Source organism: Triturus cristatus, chromosome 12, assembly GCF_964204655.1.
Source record: "Triturus cristatus chromosome 12, aTriCri1.1, whole genome shotgun sequence".
NCBI lineage: Eukaryota > Metazoa > Chordata > Amphibia > Caudata > Salamandridae > Triturus > Triturus cristatus.
The window spans coordinates 459,812,809-459,827,453 of record NC_140595.1 but is presented as its reverse complement, the minus strand read 5'-3'; the positions used below and the strand labels follow the sequence as shown (position 1 = coordinate 459,827,453).

Genomic DNA, 14,645 nt, shown 5'->3' with positions numbered 1-14,645 from the left:
TCATACAGTCTTTCTGTGGTACTTGCTCACTATTCGACATTTCAGTGGTGGGATAAACTGGGATAACATTATAGATTCTCATATTTCCTTATATTTCCAAATTTAAATCATCTGACTGTTCTTTCCCAAGCAGTGGGAGGTAGAGAACCCAAAAATTCTTGAGTCAACAGGTGTTCGTCCTGTAACCGGGCGCTTATATAATTTGGCAAAAAAACACATACGGTTGTGCTATTATTGAAAGTAACCCATATACCTTCACATATCTCCCCTCAGGATCATCACTAGAATAACTGTGCTATAAAGGTACTCCTCAGGCCTCACGCATTGAAACCCCCTTTGCATAGGCCGCATAGGTAGATGAAAACATTAGTTTTTTCCACTTTTTCTTGAGTTTCTCCTCTGCATCCACGAGTTCCCTCTTTTGGAGAAACCCTATACCTATGGAATATCATCAAAAATATATGTGGGCTCTATATCGCTTAACACATTTATTCAGTCCGGGGACATTCCAGGTAGGATACTTAATAGTGTGGGTCATTGTTCTCTAAAAAATGTACACTTTGGCCACCCATGTCTGCTTATAATGACTACAGTATGCTTAGTATCAACTCCACCTTCCTGTGTGCCAAATGATGCATGTGCTCACTATGTACTGACATCAGTGTTGACTATGGGCAATATTATCAGTGTGGCCAGTATGCCTAACACTTCAAATGGAGTGCCTCTATTCGGTCTGTTGAGGGCTCCTCTCTGGCCTGTTAATCAGTTCCAGCCAATCCCATACCTCATCTGGGGAAGCGAAAAAGTGTGAACTCTCATCATTTATAATGGCTCGCAGTAGTTTTCACTGTCTCAAAGGAAGCTGAGATTTTGAACTTTTTGAGTATAGTCAGGGAATACTCTTATCTTATTGTCAAACTTCTGATCTCCAGCTCTTCTAGCTTGAGAAAGGATAATATCTTTATCCTTCTAGTTAAGAATGTTTGTGACAATTGATCAAGGGTTAATCACCAGAGCTCTGTGGGCCTTCTCTGTGTTGAAGCAGGAAATTGAGCCCTCCAGTGTGAGGTGGTCTCTGATCCATCTTTTCAGGAAACGTTTGTGGCTCCTTGACTGTGCCCCTTCATGGAATCCCACAATAACAGAGATTGTTTCACTAGGATCTTCCCTCTGCATCTTCCACCCTATAATCCAGTCTGCGGCCCAAATCCAACAAGGTGCCCACCTTTGATTTCAGGTCTGAGACGTCTATTTTAGTTCCTCAATGGACTTTTCAGATACCAGGGTTATGTCACTAAATGTGTGAAGGTCTGTACGCAGCAAATTGACTTCCAGAGATATGATGGCAATTATTTTTACAAGGGTTTGCCTCAAGCTTTCAGTAGCCACCAATATCTGACCTCCCGTTAGTTCAGAGCTTGACTTTGGTATTCAAGTGTCTTCACTCCTCCATCATCCTTTCAGTTTGTGAGCACACTGCAAAATGATCCATTCTGGTTTATTGGAATCTCCAAGAGGCCTGTCTACCCACAGTCGTAGTGTGCCAGGATCATTCAATGTTCCTGGCAAAGGTAGGGTTCGCTGCGGCCACCACAAGACCAATTGGACGAGTCAGACCTTCCCCCTTTAGTTTTTTGTTGCTACAAGGATAACATATAGGGGAGCCTTTTGAGATAAGTCCAGAGTAGGCTGCTAAAATTTACCTAGTGCTCCAGCAGGAGAGGTGCCAATAATTCGGAGAACACAATATCGAACAGTACTGTTGGGATGGAAAAGTCCCTCCCATGGAGATGCACGTGCACCCTTGCCCTGAATACCCCAACTGTAATGATGTCTGGATCTCTGATGTTTATTTTTTCTTTGTCATGGAAAAACGGATCAGGTGTGTGCGTAACGACATAGGCCTGTCTCATGGATTGTTTTTTTTTTGGACCTGAATTGGCGACCAAAGCGCTGCCCTCATAGTGATGAAAGGCTACTGCCTTTACCAGAAGTTGAGCAGAATGAGCCCGGTGGTGGCAGCATACTTTATAGTGATCAGTAGAAGTGAACAGATCTTTTTACCTGTGTCGCTGTAGTGATGCCTATAGGCTCACTCATTCAAAGTTCTGCTGCTGTATGCTTAACTCACTCTTGACCTTCATCAAGTTGGTATGTTGTACTGCACAGTGTCTGTTTGTTATACATGTGATTGGGTTTCTGTGACTGTTAATGTTACAATACATGAAGGACATAGTGCTGTGCAGTGCATGTCTATTGTTTGCAAGTGCTGGGTGTATGTATGCCTTGAATGGTACAATGCATGGACTATTCTGGGTTCCATTTTGTGAGACCCAGGGCTAACTGGAGGAACATGAGGCGGTAGTGGAATTCCCCCCAGACAGATTGGTGGATTGCTGCATTCCTGTGAGCTGGTTGAGTCACACTAGGAGGAAGTGAGAGCCAGATTCTTCAGTACACTTAAAAGGGTGGTCTGTGATTCAGAGAGAGGTCACTAGGAAGGTGCCTGGGCACATCTTAGGTTAAAGATGGGGCTAATAAGAGAATTATAAAGATTAGGGCTGAGGCCCGGGGCTAACCTTTTGATATACTTATCACTTTGGCTGACATCAAGGTGTGAACTTCTAGTCACTCCCATGGCCTATCTTGTGATGCTATCAGACATGGAGTCCCTCCTGCTTTGACAGACTGATTTTTGGAGGAAAGGCAGGGTAGAGAAGAGGGCACTTCAAAAGGAAGCAGACCCTTCAACATAAACTTCAAGGAGTCGGACTCTAAATCACATTTGGTGTCTGGAAATGGACTATAAGAAGGGCAGCTTGAGCCCCCCCCCCTCCCACCAACAAATTGTCAACTGTCAATTAGCCAGACGGCATGTGCAAGGAGGAGAAGCTCTGCAAGACTTCTGCCTGTGACCAGGACTGGGGACCAAGGCCTGCCAGTTTCCCAGCTGGGTAAGAGGACATCACCCAGGTGCTTCAAGACCACCTGCCTGCTTGCCAAGACCAATGTGCCCTGTGAGGAAAAGGAGGCCTGGAGGGAGCGAGATCCAGTGAGGGATCCTTTTGATTGGATTACTGTGGTGAGTTTTGAGGAGGCGGCTGCTGCACCGATTTGGTCATTGCCTGTGTGAAGGTTGTGAGTCGGCAACCCTGTATGCCAGGTGCGTTCGCTGTGAAGAAGTGCTGCTGTGCCGATCGGGCCATAGCCCATGTGTGGAGCTAAGTCGGCAAACCTGTCTGCCTGGTGGGTCTACCGTGAAGAATATTGCCATGCTGATCAGGCCATAGTCCGTGTGTGCAGAATGAGTCAGCAACCCCGTAAGCCGGGTGAGGCCGCAGTGAAGGGTGCTGTCCTTCTGATCGGCTGTAGACTGTGTGCAGCGCTAAGCCAGCAACCCCCTATGCCAGGTGGGGTCGCTGTGAAGAATACTGCTAGGCGGATCGGGCCGTAGCCAGTGTACAGAGGAGGAATAGTGTGACTGTATGTTGGCGGGTTACCGGGACAAGGCAGGGAGTGTGGTCTGGTCGAGAAGGCAAGGAAGTAGGCCGTCATAGTGACGCAAGCAGACCCAAGCCATGACTGATGACCAGCACCAGGGGCGTTGGACTGCTCGACCCATGCTTCCATTGAGAGTCAAGTGCTGAAGGGGTACTTGGCCTAGTTGGTTAGAATCCAGAGTAGGTTGGGCCCTAGGACATCAAGGGCAAAAGGCCTCAACCCCCACATTTGGGCCCGTAGCTCCTACTTGCCCCGTGGCCCTCTGAACAAGGGTACATTTTAAGAGAGACTGAAGTGAAAGTCTCTATGCCCCTGACAGGGCAGAAGGAGAAGTCTCCCATACCGATGTGAGTGTTGCTTCGTACGCACCAGCGCTTCTAAGTCCATGCCAGCAGGCCCTGCAGTGCTCCACTCAAGGTTAGATGGCCCGGGGGTGCATGTGGGCCAGCCCCTGACATCCAGATCACAGCCTGCCCCGATAACGCCAGAGAAAGATGAAGGAGGTAGCCAGGGCGAACCTAGTAGTCCTGATGGTGCCTGAAGCCCGGCTTCTGAGGAGTTCATTTGGCCTCCATACTCCCATTGGCCCTGCACCCGATGCACCAAGCCCGCGCTACCGCAGGCCATCCCCACCTCAGGGCCTTAGCTTCCTCAGTGCCAAGGTTTCTGCATCGTCATCACAAGGCTGGAGAGCTGCACTGCAAGGGCATCTGCGCAACCTAGACAGGCCGGTCACCAGAAGAGCGTCCGGCCTCAGGCCCCTACAGCCACCAAAACAAACATCCAGAGTCCAGGTTCTCAGTCCATGCCAGGTCTTGTTCAGGTGGAGGCAATCAGTGACAAGGGCAGTCAGAATTCCAGCCTGTCAATTTTTGTCTGGTGCAGCTTCTGGCGTCAGCTCAGTGCCCCTGGCCACACCATCCATCTGAAGGTACCATATTCCACAAAGCTACTTAAGCCAGGGTCAAGAATATCGGACTCCTCTGGCTCAAATCACTCACATGCTTCAGTATCAGGTCCTTGGTGTGAAAGGCAGGCAGAGGAGATTGATGTCCTACGTAAGCGAACAGGATACTCAAGGACTCTGGAAGATTGCATTTGGAGCTCCGGCTCAACTGGTCCTGTCAACCATGATGCTAGGCTCCTCCCCGTAATAGTATAGTTGGAACTAAAAATGCATGCCAGGCCCATTGGCTTTGCAAATGTGTGTTTCTTAAAGTGTTTGCAGCATCTATCCATGTGTATGTTTGATTTTCATATCGAAAAACCTCTGAGACCTGGGCCTCCTGTGTGCTTGCTGGCCCTAACATTCTGACATTTTGGAAACCTTGTTCTTTTTCCCTTAAATGTAATTTATTCAATGAAAAATCACTGTGCGCCCAGATCACTTCTTGGAGTTACCAAATGAGTGATTTGAATGTAAATGGATTTTGTGGTTGACCTTATTTGTTTTATTTCATCTCTCTTTTAGGGTATCCTGGATATCATCGTACTTAGCAAAGGGCCTCAAAGTCAAGACTTTACTATCAATGCTTTCAAAAATAACTTTGAAGCAGATGCATATTTTGTTAAGGTCATGGGTAAGCATTTTACTCTTAATATGGAAATTTCATTGTCTCTGTAAAATACATTCGAAGTTCTGGATGTTGCTGCTAATAGTTAAGCACACAGTTTTTTATGAAGAGGAGCTTTACATATCCTACAATTTATACGTCGTCGTAGACTCAATTTAGATTTTATAGACACTTTACATTAGAAGTTAATGAAATAATGGTCATGATGTATCATTGGGCATGTAGCGAATAGTGGGTGCAAATTGCTCACTGACTCTTCGTTGTGACCTGCTCAGCATTTTGCAGTGTAACTGATGTAAGCAGGCCCCTTGCAAAATGTGTATTTGTTGAGGGTTGCAAAACTTGACTTATGAATATTCATGAGACATATTGCATTTTATGACCCTCTTCAAATGGCTGGAAATTCAGAATAGAGGCCTGAGAGGTACACCAAATTCTCATTCCCATTCTCTTATTAAAAGAAGTCTGTGTCCCTTAAAGCGACAGGTCCTGCTTCTATAAAAACGACCTGCTGGCAAGACATCTGTGAATGGTCCCCTGGACCATTATCCACTCCCCAAGGTCACCATGCAGGATTCCCACAAGGACTCCTTCCTCTTTGCAAATCAGCTACCAACTTAGTTTGGACTAATACGTTTCTTGCACTCCGAGGAGTAGGGGGTCTTTAATTTTGTACCTTCACAGATGATGTTTAGAAACAAGATCTCATCAGTGGTAATCTTGTAGTGGTTATCTTCATGTCTGCTGTGGCACTGGGCAGTGCCACGGGTATTTGGTCTCTCCAGCACTCTGTTTTAGGCTATAATACTCCTGTCAGCACATTACCAGGTGGGCTATTGCTCATTGAGCTGGTTAGACACAGGCAGCCTACCTACTTCCCTCCTTCTTTTCTCAATAGCAACATTTTCATCGAAGTCTTTAGAGTCTGGTTCTGGCTTATGGGGAAGAACCGCCAACCTTCCTGTCTTTGGAACAACCTTTCTCTGGCTTGGCACAGAGCTCCCTCTGAGAGTTTGGGTGAACCCATTCTTTGGCTCACATAGTCAGCTTGTATCTTTAGCAGGTGGTAGTTGGGGTGGATAGTCAAACATCCCTGCACTTTAGACTTCAGGAGACAGTTAGCTCCCTTGACAGAGAAGCACTGTAGATGAAAGGACACATGGGTGGTGTTACCAACTATGACATCCAAGCACATTCCCCTACCACATGCCTTGGAGGCACTTTGACACTTCAAGAGTCATACAGAAGGAAGGTGACCAAAAAAGAAGATGTGACCGTGGGAATGTCCTCCCAATGTCGACAGAGATACTGATGGAGATTTGTGATCCAATGAGAAGTCACTTGGGGCATGAGCAAAGAGCAGGTTAGGAAGGAATAGTGGTTTATGCATATGCCATAGCATTCAGAGAACTAGGACAGATTGTGATATAACATGAGCTTTGGATGCTGTGCTGAGCATTTGACTGTGGGGATAGATTGAAAAGCTAATTGTTAAAGCTAAATGTTTATGGATGAGGCTGAACTGCAATATACTCTTAAGATTTAACTTAAGCACCACAAATCATGAACAAATATTGCCACCTTATGAGTATTTTTATTGGTTTTGCGAACCCTGGGTAGCTTTATAAAAGGATGGAAATTTGGTCTGAATATCTTTTGTTAAAATATTATTTAGGCTTAAGCCAGAACTGTCCCAAACATCAAAAGGGCTTAACACTGTGGCAGAAAGGCCTCATCATTTAGCAGGTAAAGCTGTCAGCTCTGATGTTGTCAACCCCTGTGATGTGAGAGACTGGTAGGAACAAGCCATGTTACAATGCAGACTCCCAAAGAGACACTGCCTGCTGACAGAGCTGCAGTGAGTTGCTGGTCCATTGCTTCCTAATATAGATTATGTGTCCGTGTGGATGAGCATCACAAGTAGGATGACTTTCAATGCCAAAAAGAGTGTTTTAATCCTCAAAATGGATTACGTGCTGGATTCTTCTGATGTGTCCCTCATGGTACTGAAGGAGAGTTCCTAGAAGTGTGCACCCAACCATACTATGAAGAATTGATAATGACCTGGAGCTGTGGATGGGCAGGCAAAGGGATATCACCCAAAGAGGTTGGGATCTTGTGCCTACCATTTCACTGTGGCAATCATAGGTAGTCATCCAGCATAGGTGTTTACCCGCTGACTGTTTCTCAAGCACAAAACGTAGACATTATGGAGATAAGATGCAGCGAACTCTCAGTGGCACAGTATGCCTGATTTAAAGCCTGGTCATTGCAGCATAAGACAACCAAGCTTAAAGAAGTGGATTGAGGAAAAAACCCCAAATAATCCTAAAGAGACTTGAAGTTTCAGTGGTAGGTCTCACTCAAGAAAATCTCTAAGTACAGGATAGGTGGTGCTCATCTGGGTGGAAAAAAGGGATGTGGCCAGAGCACACATGTGCATGAATATAGATGGCTGTGCTGATGCATAGTGCTAGCAGGCAATGCTGTGTATTTAACAGTTTTAGAAGCAGTTTATGGTTGGCCAGAAGGTAGCAGGGTACCCAAAGGTTAAGAATGGCACAGAGCCCGGATGTAATAATAAGTCTAACTTTATCTTTTTAGTACTTTAAAAATATATATTTTATTAAGTTTTATCTCAAGTAATAAGTTGAACAATATACTAATTTAGTTTTTTTACATCTTCTAGATAATGGTGTGGGGTGTGTTCAGATATGTGTTATTGGTTATTCAATACATTTTGCCGCCATCATTATCACAATATGTCTTACATGAAGTATCCACATGAGTCATCAATAGCTTTGTGTCAACATTTCCCCAACTCCCCCAAACTCCCTTACAGCTCAAGTTAAGTTGCAGATGGAGGTGATTACTCCTATTCATTATGGAGATGTGGCAATGACAGAAACTTACTACGCATCGTGTATACATCTTAACATTTTTGGGTATTTTGTAAAAACTGTGGAATAAGACAAACGTAGACCGCATAGAAAAACGCAGTAATGCGTTTGGTATAGTAGTGATATGTGAGGACATAGTTACTATTTTTTTTGTTTACCATTTTGTATTGTAAAGTAAGTGTTTTTTTACGTTTTAGTGACATTGTACTTAATACAAGTTGTATTACTCATCCAACCACATTCCAGCTGCAATGTCTGACAGAGCATTTTATTTGACTTCTGTGTGAAAATATTGAGGGCTGTTTCAAGGGTAGCACGCTTCAGTATTGTAATTACTGTATGCAGATAGGCCATCTTTGCTGACGCCCAATTTACTACATCAGCTGAATACAGTGTTAATGTTGGTGAATGTGGCGCTTTCCATCCAATAGCAATTTGCTGTTTGGCTTGTAACTACTATGTGTAGAATCTACACTCATATTTCCTAAAACCTGGTGTGGGGAAATAACCTCAGGCACACTTCTGGGATGACTTTCCAGGGGCTACTCATAGCAAAGTTGACTTGGTGAGGGACCTCACACAACTTTAGGGTTACTACTAGGTGTAGTGTTGTGTGATCATGTGCAGGATACCCTTATGGTCCTCGGCAGACTCCGTACAAACTTTCTTAATCAGTTGGGAGGTATCTGGGTGTGGTCAATAAAGTTTATGACATAGTGTGTTCAGTTAACAGTTGCATGCCGAAGAATAAAGATGTTTAATACAGAGCTCCATCTGTGGCGAGGCCATTTGCATGCTCCATAGCTGGGGAGGACGAGACAACTGGCTACGAGTTAAAGGAAGTGACCTGATTAGGGCAACCCAGGTCACTCACGACCACCTCTCAGCCTTCCACACAAATGAAGAGTCGATCAGACAGTAGAGAATACAAACCAAGTTATTTATTAGTTTTGCGCTCGAGCGGAGTCCAGTCTGACTAGCCTCCTAAGATGCTACAGATGGGACTGACTTCAGAACACTTGGCAAAAAATAATATACATTTCCAATACCCACAAGACACACCCAGGCTGGAAAATTCCAGTCCAGGCACTAGCAAACAAAGGAGGCACAGAAGGATGAGCTACAGTCCTGGGACCGGGTACATGCTATCTCTACTTCAAGGTTACTCTGCCCATGCCCGCCATTCTAGAAGGTGGGAGTGTGCCTATCTAACAGCAAAGGTAGGCCATAATAGAGAGTACATTTATTACTGCAGCGGAACTCGGCCTTGGAGAAATACAAACTAAAGATGCATTGAGGCATTTTTCTGCTGAGGCAAGCAGTATAAGGCAGGAGCTTAGCTTCGATCATAGAACAAAATGGCGGCTACTGATAAAATGGTGCCATGAATGCTAAGTTAATACAGAATGAAGTATGAGCAATAGGACAATAACATTTTCAATTCTAACAACCCCTCCTTTTAGCATTCATTGTTAAATTGTATTACTGCCATCCGGTAAGGGCCTTACAATTCTAAAGGAAGGGAAAATGTTCAAGCATAGACAACATTTGCTTACTTATTTGGCTACCAGTGAAAACTAAAACTCTATGCGATAGGTATTGAACACATTACAAGGCTAGACATACATCATTAGTATTCAAAAATGCCCTCGTCAATGCATCTCGTATCCTGGATGTCTTGCATCATCATGGCCTTATTCTGAGAGCCATGTTCCAAGTGTTTGGGGCGAGGCGTAATCATGTGTAGACAACAGGCAGGAAGGCAGTGTATGCACAGACAACATGTTAAAATGATACCAGCTATGGCAACCAGGAAAATGATAATCTTCCAACCCCAAGATGCCAATAGGCCCCAAAACCACCCAGTGAGGGACCATGTGTAATTTTCCTGGTGTATGTCAGAGGCAAGCTTATGGAGCTTGTGTATAGCAGCATATAAAAAACATTTTCAGTATAGTACAATCTATGCATGGCGTATGCAGAGCCAAAGTCACACAAACATGTTCAGGCAGTGAGTGTGTCATACCAACCAAAGAATGAACATGATATTTCTCATCCAGAAACCACATTATCCCCAGTACTGTTGTTAGGAAAATCACAACAATCAATATAAAAAATCATTCTACCCCTTTTTGACCAACTGGGCCAACCAACCCCATCCCTCTCCGAACGTTGTGCACTGAGCACAGCGGTGGGGCAGTGCAAACACGGCCCGTTGAAGAAATCCCACATCATCCAGGATAGGGCACCTCACCCCCCTTTCGGGAAGACACCCTTAAATTATCCTGTTCAATGTCTTGGACAATGCACCAATCTTCCTTTCCCTAAGCTATCGTTGGTACCACAGACAGGGTACATAGACCCTATTCTTCATCCTCGCAGTCCAATCCTGCTAATCTGACTTCTCCCTTGGTGCACTGCTCCTCCATCCGAGGGCACAAATCGTAGCCAGTGACTCCAGGTAAAGAATGATCGGGGAATTGTTACTACTGGGTAGCTCCTCTTTTGTTTTTCGGTGGTACTGCCTCATTCAACACTTCATTAGGCTGCAGATCCGTCTCACTCTAATTCACTTCGAATTGCCCATAACAAGCAGCCAGGCTGGGCATCGTGTCCGGGCCCCTCTGATGTGACTGCAGGGCATCCCGGACCTTGAGTAAATAGAATGCAAACTTTCAGTTAACTGGCAAAGATAGTTTTTTTTACCAACAATGAGTAGTGGAGTAAGCCTCAATCCATTTACTAAACTCTTAAAGAACAATCAGGACATCCTTCAAATTATTGCATCTGTCTATTCCTATATTATTCATCTAAAGAACCTCAAAAGGAACAATATGTGGTGCGAAATTACAGAGGGGCATATGGGTACCCTTTCCAGGATTGTGCATCATGCGCACCATACAGTACACAGGCTGGGCAATGTCATTATAACCACAGGAAATACATATGCATCTGGCAACATTCTTTTTTCTTCCCTGGCCTATCAATTCAACATCCCTCCTCCTTTCAGTTGTGCCGTACTTTCAACTTAAACATCGTGACTTACGGTACCCACCCAGCAAGCCCTGCTACAAACATTCTTTTCATTTTAGTTTGATCATTTTCCTTAGCTGTCTAATCTGCAAACACATTATTCCTTCCCACATCATCAGTTACTTTCTGGTGGGCACTACAATTACAATTCACAAGCGCTATTAAAGGCGGCTAACTCAGTTACTCGGGCTTACCGATAAGGGACTTGTGATTTCTCTGCGACTGTATGTAGTGTTGCTGTAACATAAGCAATAGTGGTGGTGCCACTTGGGAATCTAAACAAGAGCCATCGACATATAGTTCCCCTTGATGGTCAGATAAGGGAACATCAGTCTAGTCTACTCGTTCTTTCATCTCCTTTTCCTTTTCAATTCCATCATTTGGCAGAAGGGAGGAAGTAACATGGCTGAATTCAATGTGGCATATCTTTTAATCACAATATTTTTGGCGAACAATGCCAATTTATAGCCAGTTAGACGTGCACTGGTAAGGTGCTGTGTCTCTTTTTTATTCAAGGGCGTGTTTGCAGCATGGTGTACCATAACTGAGATCAGTGGCTAAAACGAGTCCAATCGATTGTCTTATGGAGACGGCCACCGTCCTGACCGCCCCTAGACAGCTCGGGAGGGCTCTTGTGACAGTGTCAAAGACCGAAAGTGCACAACAAGCCGTCTCGTGTACTTACAACCCAAAACGGCACGCAACAGTTTGTGTGCCAAGCACAGGAGCTGAAGAAAGTGCAGTTTGTTAGTTGCCCAAGTGTTAGTTGCCCAACAGACTGCTTAAGGCATTCAGGATAAAGGCTCATGCACCTCATGCAATTCTTTAATGTGTTAGTTCGCCAAGGAGCTAATCTCCTACCCCTTTCGACAGTAGGTGACCGAAGTAGGTGACCTCCTTTTGACAATACTTACCCTTGGAAAGGCACACTCCATGGCCATTCGAAGCTAAATGCAATAACTATTAAACTGTACTGTCCCTACAACTTTGCCCTGTGTCTGAAATGATGAGCAAGTAAGAGGAAACCACATTTTCGTTCACTTCACACAAATCAGTCACAAAATTGTAAACACAATTGAAAAGTGGGGCTATTACAAATATTAACAATCGTATACTCAGTCACGCCTTTCTCAACCAAATCTTGCATCATGCACAACAAGGCTCGCTGCCCTGCCCATTGTATCCGATAGTAAGGGATACAAGGCAAGATAGCATTGTCTGTATCCTGGATCAAAAACCCACGATATCTGTAGCAATCCCACTTCTGCATCGCCTGTTGCACAGAAAGTGAATTACACATCCGCAAAACTCAGGGGGGAGACAAACACTATTCACTGGCAACCACGACACTGCCTACGTTAAGACCCATCATCATATATTCACCACAATTAAACATTAACACAAATGTAGAATCCACAGTAAAAGGACCAATAATCAAAGCAAGAGAGCCCAAAATGTGTGTTACAACTGGTACATCCGAAAAATATACCGAAACACTCATAACATTGTGCTATGTTAAATATGTAACAGAAAGAGGCAATGTAGACCAAATATTCTCAAATGTCTGCAACTAAGTCGCTATTTCAGAAAGCGCATTAGAAAGAAATCTGTGAACAAACCATCACATCTCCTTTCAAGATACAAATCCTGCCCACTATAATCTAGGAACACCTTTAAGTCAAGTAAAAAAGGAAAACAGACACACTCTCATCTTTCTTCTGGCTACAAGCCTTAACTTACCCCAATCTTTTTTTTGGGGCCGGAATAAGAGAACCCAAATACATGACCATGCGGCATGACAAAATAAGTATCCCTGTTAATATCACACAAAACCTGCGACGCAGCATCTCTGAAAACACTTCTCCTAGAAACCAAGCAATATAGCAGTCATATTCCTTAGGACAAACTGTTGCACAAAAGGCTCATATTTTCTATCACATTCCACACACCTACCACACGAATCCACTGAGCAGCTTAGTTAGCTATTACTCTCCTCTCTCCATTTCCCACTTCAGATCACACGTACGGACCCACGCGTTCCTCCAATTTCTTCCAGTCTCTATCCTCAAATCCACATACCCGTGTCCCAGTACTCACTAATGCCGGGGGATGTAAAACCACATTGGGAGTAGCAGCAGAAATAACCGACATAATCATCGCTGCTGGCTGTGTCACAAGTATAAGAGTTAGCGAAAAAGAATTACATTTTCTCTGACTCTTTATTCATTAGTCAAGTATCAATCACGTTACAGAATTGAATATAGGACAAAATATAAGTAATACAGAACATATTATAAATTGCATACAAAACACTCCATAAAGGAAGGAAACCCTAATTCTATGGAAAGTGAGGCATAAAAGTCAGTCAGGACTCTTAAAGAGTGCAGGAAATATAATGCAAGAGTTATTTTAGCATATAGCTAGATCAATAATTAATATTTGCAAAATCCCCCATGAAGCGAAATAAATGCATAGGAGAAATTAAAACTTCACAAAGCCAGTTAGTCAAAGCATAAAACTTAGTGTTTTAGCATGTAAATCTGCCCTCGTTCACTCAGCTAATTCCCTGTCTTCGCGCTGTTCATCTCTGTCTGCCTCTCAGTGTCTCCCACAGAAGCTGCCCAATGAGCCCTTCCTGCCTTCTGCAGGGCTCAAGAAAAAAACCTGGTGTATTCCTGCATTCGTCCTTTTCATGAAGAGACAAACACGGAGAGAAAATTCCATTCTTATCTCAAGGCCGGATAGTGAGCCTTCCAAAGCAAACTAAATCACGAGCTGTGTATTTCAGCTTTTCTTCTACACTTTAAAATGCGTGTTTATTCAGCACAAATATATACTACCTTGAAAGTTCAAAACACATTTTCCAAATTAAATGTGCATTCTATAGTGAGGTCAAACCTAAATTAAACACACTCAAATCAATCATGAATTAATTACTTGAGCATCGTTTTACATTATTCATTAGACTGAAAGCATCTGAGCAGGCCTCATTCATTGTTTTCACTTTTCATGCACCGAATTTCTGCGTCCCACTTTTAGAGTACAGTTTATGTCTGAGACTCAAGGCAGCTTTTGTCATTTAGCAATGCCTAAAGCTATAGGTGAAATCTGGGCGCCATCAACCCGCCCCTCTTTTTTTTTTCCATCATGCGCTACAACTTTCTGATTTTGCATTCGTCCCTTTTTGTACATCATTCCTTTCCATCCTTGATCACCCCTATTAGCCTCCTTCTGCCATGTTCAAAGGGAATCAAATATGGACTGCCTTCTTCATTACTCAAACCATTGGTCCTATGTAAAAACAAGCATATATATATTATTACTATTATTTCTATTCAAAAGTGCCCATCAACGGCCATTTCTACTCTGCATTATCCCTCATATAGTTGTGCCATAGTGTATTAAACATAATGGGGCCAAGACCATTCTTCACGTGCATCAATATTAAGAGTGCCTTCTGGAGGTGCAGGCTGATCTTCCAATCGAACATCTGCAGAGCAACAACGACAACAAGAGACCTAAATTTGGCTCATCCCAGGCATTTTCAAAAAGGAGCCACATTTGTTATTTTACCTGGCAAAGCCATTGCAAGTGTTTTTTCCCAAAAGACTGTCCTCAGACCGTACCGAAAACAAAC

At 43.8% G+C, this 14,645-nt stretch overlaps 1 protein-coding gene across 1 annotated transcript in view; it reads left to right on the top strand.

The window, feature by feature from the left end:
* Positions 1-14,645, top strand: part of ITFG1 (integrin alpha FG-GAP repeat containing 1) — a 1,870,060-nt gene that overhangs the window by 1,626,863 nt on the left and 228,552 nt on the right. Inside the window, exon 12 of the mRNA XM_085639265.1 lies at positions 4,973-5,081. Within this exon, the coding sequence (XP_085495391.1) occupies positions 4,973-5,081 (109 nt within the window). The remainder of the gene's footprint in view (positions 1-4,972; positions 5,082-14,645) is intronic.